Genomic DNA, 9,892 nt, shown 5'->3' with positions numbered 1-9,892 from the left:
ATCGCTTATTACCATCCTTGATGTTCCAAACTTTGGAAAGATAATCTCATGGAACATCTTGCAAGTGTGCTTGACATCTACTGTCCTGCATGGCATGATTTCTATTTATTTGAAGACGTAATCCATGACGACCAAGATATACTCATAGTTATTAATTTGGCCATGTTTAGTTGGTGAAAAGTTGTTGTTTTGGTACTTTAGCATATTTCGTTGTTACTTGACAAATAATTTCCAATCATGGACTAATTAGGCTTAAAAAATTCATCTCGTCCTAATTAGTTAGACTGTGTAGTCAGTTATTTTTTAACTACATTTAATGCTTCATTCATGTATCCGAACATTCGATGTGACGGGTACTATGAAAAAGATTTTGGGAACTAAACAGGGCCTTAATGAAAAATGATATGTGAAGAAAAACAGAGTACTGGGCTAAAGAGCCCATAACAGGTTCAGCCCAGAATGCCAGAGAAACAGCCCAGACCACGTTAGCATCTCCAGGGGCATTTCCGACCGGCGCCAATATATAATAACTGGCCCTAGGGTTTACGTGCCACTCCTCCCCCACCTGTCCATCCCGCGCCGCCACCCCCCCTCAGGTGAGCCAGCCACGCGCCGCCGCTTCCCTCCCTCCTCTCCCCTCTCCTGGATTTGCTTGGCTTGTCGGCGGTGTCCGTTTCCCCGCCGCGGGATCGAGCCCGCCCTTGCTGTGTTCGCGGCGGATCTGATTTGTTATGTGCTGCAGGTAAGGAGGAGGCGAGGATGTCGCACCGCAAGTTCGAGCACCCGAGGCACGGTTCCCTCGGCTTCCTCCCCAGGAAGCGCGCCTCCCGCCACCGGGGCAAGGGTACGCACGCATCTCTCACTCCCCTCGCCGATTCTTGTTTCTTCACGGTTCCTAGATTCGTTTACGTGAGCCTTTCCATGATTGTAGTTCTTACTAGAACAGTGGTTAGCTCGAAGGATCAACGCCTGATTTACTCAAGGCGATTCGATTGATAGGTTTGTGGGTCGGTCGAGTCTATGTCGTTGAAATGGTTGCCTACTTGAACGTGTAATTGCTGTTGTGGCCGTTCTAATATAATGATGCTCTTGCATTCTGTTTACTTAAATGACGAGTTAGTCTCCTATACGTTCCTGCTATTAAGAAAGCTCATGATTAGATTTTACTACTACCTGCTGGGCGAAGCTAGTGATACTGTTATTTATCATATTACTATTAGTTTTTTCGCGACCGTGTCTCAGCACGTTTTTCATTAAAAAGAAAGCAGTTACAGACACAATCTTGATGCGGGCAAGCAGAGCTTGACTAACACAAAAGCACAAAGGACTAAAAATAAAAAAACACTGAAAAAACATACACACAAACGAGAAAACACAACGACAACACGAACAACAGCAAAGCTACACGGAGATGACAAAGGGCACGACCCACACCTCTAGGCAGAACTCTACAACTGAACCTGCTAACAGAAACGACAACGTCCAGGGTGCAAAGGTCTACAGCCTAACAAAGGTGGCAAAGCATCCACCTGATCAACCAACCACGGCGGCAAAGTATCCGCCTGAAGCAACCTTCAACCAACGCGACGACGGTGGCAAAGCATCCGCCAGACTGGAACGGCGGCAAAGTATCCGCCAGCGAAGAGAATCCGACGACCAAGCGCGACCCGGACGATGCAGATGAAATGAAGCAAGCGCAGGCAGACGCAGAAGCTCTCCAAGGAGAGTAGATGACCGCCACCAGCAAAGCTTCCAAGACAAACGCCTCCAGGAAGGAAACGATGCCACAGGCGCCGTCGTCGTCGGACCAACATGATCTAGGTTTTCACCTGGAAGGCTAGCTGGAGAGGGAGAAAAAAGGCGGAAGGATGACGCCTTCAAGAAGGTAAACGGCGCCCGAGGGCGTCGTCGTCATCGGTCCGCAAGCGGGTCCAAGGCTTTCGCTGCCACCCCTTTCCAACCCAAAGCTAACGGCCGCCACAGCGCAGATGAGCCCGCCGGTTGGCGCCCCGCCGCAGACGGGGCCCAGAGGGAGCGCCCCTGGGCAGCGGCGCAAGCGAGACGACTACCCACCCCGGGGCCGCGGCTGCGGCGCGGCCACGCCCACCCGGGCCTCCGGGCAGCGGCGCAAGCGAGGCGACGAGCCGCCCCGGGGCAAGCGGCGACGTCGGCGTAGGCACGCACCCACGCCCAAGGCCACCGGCGCCACCCGGAGAAGGGCCGGCCGGGAAAAGGGCACATGCCCCACCGGAGCCACCCAGAACAGGACCACTCGCCGCTCGGAGAAGGGCAGACGCCCCACTGGCGGCGGCTTGGCCCACGCCCCCCGGAGCTCGGCGCGAGCGACGGCCCACGACGATGCAGGCGGCGGCGCCCGAAGGTCCACCCAAGGCAAGCGGCGGCGGCCACGCGCCCACGACCCCGAAGCCACCAGATGCGTGCGGAGGCCCGCCCAGGGGCAAGCGGCGGCGGCGGCAGCGCGCCCACGCGCCCACGCCCACCCGAGGCACCGGTGCAAGGCCAGCTGCAAAGGAGCTACCCCCACCCAGGGCGACTAGATCCGGACCTGGGGGGCACGGATCCGGCGAGGAAGAGACCGGATCCGGCCCCGGCGGCCGGTGGCGAAGAGTCAACCAAAGCCTAGGTTTGGAGGTCGGGGGAGAGAGAGAAAGGAGGAAAGGGGGCAGACAGGGCCGGCTTCGGCCGAGCTGCGGGCCGCCGCCCGGCAGGCAGGCAGCGGCCGGAGGTGACCTGGAGCGGGGGCTGCTGGCTGCGGGGCGAGGTCGCCCCCGAGCCGCCTGTGAGGACGACGCGGGGGGGGGGGGGGGGTCTGAGGCCCTCTGAGCCATTACTATTAGTTTTCATGCATTAGTTTTTGCTTAAGTGTATGGCTATTTCCCGCAGAAGTGAAACACATCATTTTCGTCATGTCCTATCTGAAAATGTGCAACACTCGAATTATTTAATCGTGAATTATGAACCTGCTGTGATTATTTTACTCTGATTGATCTGGTGCTTATCTTTGACTTGGCTTTTCCATAACTTGATGATCTAATGTGTATGTCCCTTCTGTTGCAGTGAAGTCCTTCCCCAGGGATGACCCCAAGAAGCCATGCCACCTCACTGCCTTCCTTGGCTACAAGGCTGGCATGACACACATTGTCCGTGAGGTCGAGAAGCCTGGATCCAGTACGTCCTTCTTCTTTGTGTTTCTAATAAATTGAATCGGTAACATTTATGTTATGCTAATCTGAAAAGGAATTGCGGTATCTTCATGACCACAACTAGCCACATCTTAAACAAAATACCATGAATGTTAGATTTTTTTATTTATTTCTAGGTCAAGTGCATTAGACAGTTGCACAACCTTTTCTTTTATGGCACAAAAAGCTCCCTCTCGAACTTGTTTTACTTTTGAGGTATCAACAGAAGCTCCCAATTAAGAACGTTAACCATGCACTTCCAGAGTAGTGTGCTTTCCTATAGATGTGTTACTGTGTGAATTTAACAGCTCTGCCTATCTGATGCTGCAGAACTCCACAAGAAGGAAACCTGCGAAGCTGTTACCATCATTGAAACTCCTCCTGTTGTCATTGTTGGTCTTGTGGCATATGTGAAGACTCCTCGTGGCCTCCGCACCCTCAACTCTGTCTGGGCACAGCACTTGAGTGAGGAAGTGAGGAGGAGGTTCTACAAGAACTGGTGCAAGAGCAAGAAGAAGGCTTTCACTAAGTATGCTCTAAAGTATGACAGTGATGCAGGCAAGAAGGAAATTCAGCTGCAGCTTGAGAAGATGAAGAAGTATGCTTCTGTTATCCGCGTGATTGCCCACACCCAGGTAAGAAACTAAATCATTCTGTGCTTCTGCTCATCCATGGTTATAGAAACAATGTTGCCCTCTAATTAATTTAGTCTATCATTTACTATGTCAACAGTTAGTATATACTAATCTCTTCTCAATTAATGTTTCATTGGACAGACGTTGAATACTACCACTGTTTACAGACTTGCGTACTCATGTTCATTCCTGTATTTCAGATTAGGAAGATGAAGGGTTTGAAGCAGAAGAAGGCTCACCTCATGGAGATCCAGGTCAATGGTGGTACCATTGCCGACAAGGTGGACTATGGCTACAAGTTCTTCGAGAAGGAGGTTCCGGTTGACGCTGTGTTCCAGAAGGATGAGATGATTGACATCATTGGTGTGACCAAGGGTAAGGGTTATGAGGGTGTGGTCACTCGTTGGGGTGTCACCCGCCTTCCCCGCAAGACCCACAGGGGTCTCCGCAAGGTTGCCTGTATTGGTGCCTGGCATCCGGCTAGGGTTTCCTACACTGTTGCCCGTGCTGGTCAGAATGGTTACCACCACCGTACTGAGATGAACAAGAAGGTTTACAAGATTGGGAAGGCTGGACAGGAGAGCCATGATGCCTCCACAGAGTTTGACAGGTACTGTACTGTTCTCTTGCTTCTTGGAAGCAACATTTCTGTAAATTGGAGCTGCATGTGCCTTTTTTTGTTCTTGGTACTGAATGTATGGTCTTTGCAGGACGGAGAAAGACATCACTCCCATGGGTGGCTTCCCCCACTACGGTATCGTGAAGGGCGACTACCTGATGATCAAGGGTTGCTGCGTCGGCCCCAAGAAGAGAGTGGTGACCCTGCGCCAGTCCCTGTTGAAGCAGACGTCGCGGCTGGCCCTGGAGGAGATCAAGCTCAAGTTCATCGACACATCTTCCAAGTTTGGGCACGGTCGCTTCCAGACCACCGATGAGAAGCAGAAGTTCTACGGCAAGGTCAAGGCCTAAGCTTCTGCAGCTGGTGGTGCTCGTTCTGCCCCTGCGAACATCCTCAATTGTACTAAGTTTTGTAGCAGAAGATGTTTGAGAACATGTTCCAAGTTTATCTGTGGATTTGTGTCCTGTGCTGCAGTCCCTTGTTCGTGCGATTTTGGCAGTTGCATGCCTGCTGGAACACCGCTTATCTGCAATGCATTTTCCATTCGGGATGTTTTGGAGATCAATCATTGTTCCATTGGTTTGGTTTGTCCGTCGAGAACTTGGTAGAGACAATAGTTCCATTGGTCGTTTTGAAATTGCTCTAGGTTTGTTGATTCAGAATTGCACTCGCTGAATTGTCTTTGAGCTCGGTTTGAAGTTAGTTTTCCAGCATACTTTTGCAGGCAAATCAAATATGCTTTGGAAGAAGACCTCATCACTAGACGATAGCGTCTTGTCATTATATTATAATAATGATAGTATGAGCAGTTTTTTTTGGAATTGTCAATATACTTGAAGAGTATAACTAGATCAAAGCAGATTTTTACTGAGACACTAATACACTTGTTTACTCAGACTAGAGACAACTCGCCATGTATCAATGATCACCGTGACCTTCCCTAATCCAGAAATGCTCACCGGATATCCAGAAATGCTCACCGGATATCCAGAAGAATTCAGCATACTTGGTCACTTTTCCTATGCTCGCTCATTGTTTTGTAACCTGTCAGCTTCCTTGCTCAGTATTTATTATGTTTGATGTTGTAAAGGTACCAGCCACACCAATCCTAGCTGAAGAGGTGAAACCTGCTTTCGACTGATCACGAAGGTGCACTCTCAGTTGACCTTCCTTACTATTACTATGATGTTGTACTTAAAATCACCGCGTAACCATCTTGTTCGTGGTATTTCAGAATCCTACCCCCGTGGTCGTGGAAGAGGTCCTGGTGGTGGGAGGAGAGGCAGGGAAGAGGTATGTTTTTTTCTTATGTATTCTATATTCTATACACAGCAAAGTTCTGGCTAGTTATTGTTTTCTAGAACCGTGTCTCATATTTTAGCATTCTAAATCACCACACTTGCTAAATTATAATACAGGCAGTAGTCATTGTTTTACTTGCTACTTGTGGCTGCTTTCTACACCTTGTATTATGAGAGCTGCTTTCTACAAGCATAGCTGCAGTTAAGGATTCAGTTGGGTGTCTCCCATCCATAATTTACGGAGCAAGGCTGCCTTATTTTCTGAAGAGTGATGAAATGCCTATGAAGATATTTAGGTGGAGATGCCTTTTTTTTTTGTTAATTCTTGAATGCTGAGTGTGGGCAGGAATGAGCAATGGCCTCCCTCCACCTGCTTGCGGCTACAACAGGGCGTGGGAGAGGGAGGTCGCGAGGTTGAGGAGAAAGGGGGCGTGGCTTCTACGGAGCCGGCAGGCGTGGTAATGGCGGCAGGGGCGGGTACTATGAAGAGCAGGATGAATACTGAAGAATATGGCATTATGGCCCGCCCCCAGGCCGTGGTAAGCTGTCTAATAATATTACATGTTCATGTGGTTTTTGCACGCCTGACACTTGTTATTGCTTGTGTTCTGTTGGTTTCACAGGGTGGCAGGGGAAGAAGGGGGGTGGCCCCCTGGCGCGGGCGTGGTGGCCGTAGCCGAGGAGGCTACTACTAGCCGAGAAGTGTGACATGCCAAAGTGGGTGTGCTCTGAAGCCGGCACTAATGTGCCTGCTTTAGTTATCGTTAGCGCGTTTGCTACCCGTGCTCTTCTATGGAGCTCCTGGACCGGAATGGACCGTTGGCCCTCGGCCCGCTACTTTACTTCCTGCTGCTGTGTCGTGCCTGTGCCGACTCATTGGGCAAGTTTTTGTGGCTCGCTCGTGGTTTTGTAGAGTGAAGTTACACTCGGTAGCTCAGTGTTTCTTTCCCCACCCACCAGACGACATGATGCGAGATTCTTTATTCCCCACCCTCCGCGGACCCTCGGCACGGGGGAAACTCCGCCTCGCTCGAGCCCCCCTCGGCAGACTAAGGTGGCGGCCCAACCTCCCGACGGGACGGGGTGTATTTACTCGCCAACCACTCCGCGGCGTGGGGCGGGTGTCAGACGGTGTCGGGCGGCGTTAGCTGGCGTCGGCCACCATGCCACACAGCGGACGTGACCGGCGTCTCTTCAACCTGCGCCCGCCACTGTGCCACTATTCCCGGCGCGGGGCAGGTCTGCGGTGCACAGTGCGGACTTGCCTGTCACCGTTCGCCACTATACCACCCACTTTGTGTACTTTTATCCTCTGTAGGACCCTCGGCGGGCATAGGCAGCGACCCTCGGACACAGTACGACCTTTGATCGGGGAAAGACCGGAGTCTTCAACCCCTCGACGCCCCACCTCATCCTACGTAGGGCTTTGCGCAGTTCTACAGCTATCACCACGCCATCGGCTGGCGCCACAGGATAAGGACGCGCTCCGGGCATGGGCGGAAGGATTCGTAAGGATGATGACCACGCCTGACGTCATGCTCCACGACAGGAGCTGCCAACTGTTCTTCCCCGGATTGGGGGAGAAAGATGACCCCGTAGACCTCCTACACGTGTAGCTTCCTCCTCCTTGGTCTGTAAAATGAGGAGGAGGACCTGCATGGGCCACACGGAATAACGACGACAAGAACACACGCTCACTCCACCCGATACTGGCACTCGCCTCAATCACCCCTAGCACATCCAGGGACTTGGGAGCTCCTCTCCCTCTCTCGCTCAAGCTTGTACCCCCTACAACAAGCACTCCGGTGCAAGTAATACAGTGCCTCCCTTTCTGCTGGACATACGGCCTCCTTGGCCGGAACCAGGATAAACCCGGTGTCATTGTATTCCTCTTGCATCAACCATATGGGGACAGGGACACGCAGCACATTTACTAGTTGGTGCTAGACCGCGAGGTCCGGACACCGACAGTTTCTAAAAATTCCACATTTTCCCTTCCCACACACTCACACATTTTTTTTATAAAACAAGTTGTACCATGTTTGATGTGTTGTCACTTAAGCACAAGGTCCTAAGCATTCTAGCAGCGATTAACATCCAAATAGAATAAATCATATTTAGACATTAATCTAGGTGGTCAAGGAATGGTTATAACAAATCAAGGGGTGGCTATCCAACCATGTTTTCAGTAGTCAAAGCATATGCAATTTTATAAAATAGGCCAATAGGTTGTGTTTATAAAACTGGGTCGAAATATGTATCAAAGGATGAGATTGAACTTGCCGTCTTCAAAGCCTTCAGGTAGCTCCTGCTCGCGGTACGGGTCTTCTGGCACCGGCTCGCGGTACTGGCCTTCGTACTCCGGCCCCGGGTGCTGTCCTCCAAACACGTCCTCTTCCTCGATCACTCCATCACCTACGGCGATGACGGCACAACGGCAAACAAGCACAAGCAAGCATAACACAAAAATAAAATGAGCTCAAAGAGGAGAAGGAAAAACGGAAGGAATTGATGGTAAATAGTTTACAAGAATTTAGAAGGAGAATAAGTGTCTCAGAGTGTTGATGGATGACTCATGCGTGAGAGGCTAGTGATTAAACATGAAATAATAGGAATCATCTTAACTCATGGGCATGCCTTATACGTGATGGGCAGGAAGGGAATCGTGCACATAGGGGCTTCGTGCTCCTCGTGCTCGGCCATCAGGCGAGGCCGGCCAAGCTCTGCCGCTTGCCGGACGGCGGCTCGGAAGCTCCAGACTATGCTGCAGAACCAGAGCAGGAGTGAAGGGAGCATACCAAACGAAACGTGCAGGTTGCAAAGGAAATGCCGATGGTTGCATGGTCACCATTTCTTGCGTGCTGGGCTACTGGCTCGAGGTAGGGGCACATTGTAAAAACAAATAAATCAATTTTGGTTGAAAACAAAGTTAGAAATAGAGAAGATGTGATGTGATAAGCTCTCGAACTCTTTGTAGTCGAGTTCTGTAGGCGTTGAGTACTTCTGAAGGCTTTTCGATTGCTTCGAATGCTTTGAGTAGTTTTCCAAACGCTTCAAGGGCTTCGAGTAGTGAAGGGGGCAGGGATCCGGGGTCCCCAACTGGCCCACATCAATAGCGCCAGCCCAGAGTTCCGCTGGGCTATCTCGAGCGAGCCCACAAAGACGCTAACGGAAACCGCTGAATGGGTCCGGCCCGCTGAATCTCCGACCCTGCTGAGAGGGCCACGTGGCAGCCTCCCGACCCAGGATTAGGAGGACTCGAGCCATACCAGACGGCCGGGGCCGGACGCACAAAGAACCTCGCTCAGATGATCGGAGGCTCGCAAGCACAACAGGACCTGCTGACAGGGTCACCGTGTAGACTGTGCCACCCACCCGTCCTCACAGATGGGAGACGGGAGAGGGCGTCAACAAGAGCCATCCCGCACGCCGTCATCATGACCTCCCTGACGCCACTCCATTACGCCTGGGATTGTGACAGGGCAAGGCCGCCTGTCCATGGCAGGGTACCCCTCAATGGGTGTGCCATCCTCGAGTAAGCGATCGTGCAAGGAAGGATGTGCGGAGCCATTACGGATGACCAGGCGGGGAGACGACCGTCGAGCCCCTACTGATCGCGGAGACTATCCCGACTGACCAGGACGGGACGCCATTGCAACGACCCATCGCCCAAGAAATCTAACAGGACGCAACCTCTTCGCTCCCGACCGCCGGCGTGGGACTCGCCGACTGACCAAGACGAAGGACCTGCTACGTGATCGAGACTCCATGATAGAAATATGTAAAGAGGGCCCACGTAGGAGAGATATCGAATAGTTCACAACTCGAGCACCTGGGCTAGAGCAATAGAACTAGAGAACCACCCCCACTGGGCGTAGGGTATTTCAAGCCCGAACCAGTCTAAATTCTTGAGTCATTGCGTGCTAGACCAATCCGATCCAATGCACGAGAAACACGCAATTGAGTAGTTTATTTGTTGGCCATTTTCGGAACTGACAGATTGGCGCCGTCCGTGGGGAGCGCTTCGTGCGTTCATCGCTTCGGCGATCGGATGGTTCCCATCACAGCCACCTCTGCCCCGGCGGCAAGCCAGGGTGAGACAATTTGCTTTGGCTCCCTAGAGTTCCCCGCGAA

At 51.8% G+C, this 9,892-nt stretch overlaps 1 protein-coding gene across 1 annotated transcript; it reads left to right on the top strand.

Moving 5' to 3' along the window:
• Window positions 1-549: 549 nt before the first annotated feature.
• On the top strand, window positions 550-5,048 carry LOC120702924 (60S ribosomal protein L3). Its single transcript, XM_039986919.1, has 6 exons — window positions 550-596; window positions 743-844; window positions 3,079-3,189; window positions 3,534-3,838; window positions 4,039-4,448; window positions 4,549-5,048. Exons 2-6 carry the CDS (start codon window positions 760-762, stop codon window positions 4,805-4,807), a joined length of 1,170 nt encoding a protein of 389 aa, XP_039842853.1. The 5' UTR covers window positions 550-596; window positions 743-759; the 3' UTR covers window positions 4,808-5,048.
• Window positions 5,049-9,892: the final 4,844 nt, after the last annotated feature.

The sequence above is a fragment of the Panicum virgatum genome, chromosome 1K, assembly GCF_016808335.1.
Source record: "Panicum virgatum strain AP13 chromosome 1K, P.virgatum_v5, whole genome shotgun sequence".
Classification (NCBI taxonomy): Eukaryota; Viridiplantae; Streptophyta; class Magnoliopsida; order Poales; family Poaceae; genus Panicum; species Panicum virgatum.
The sequence above is the reverse complement of the archived record's forward strand: the minus strand, read 5'-3'. Positions and strand labels throughout refer to the sequence as shown.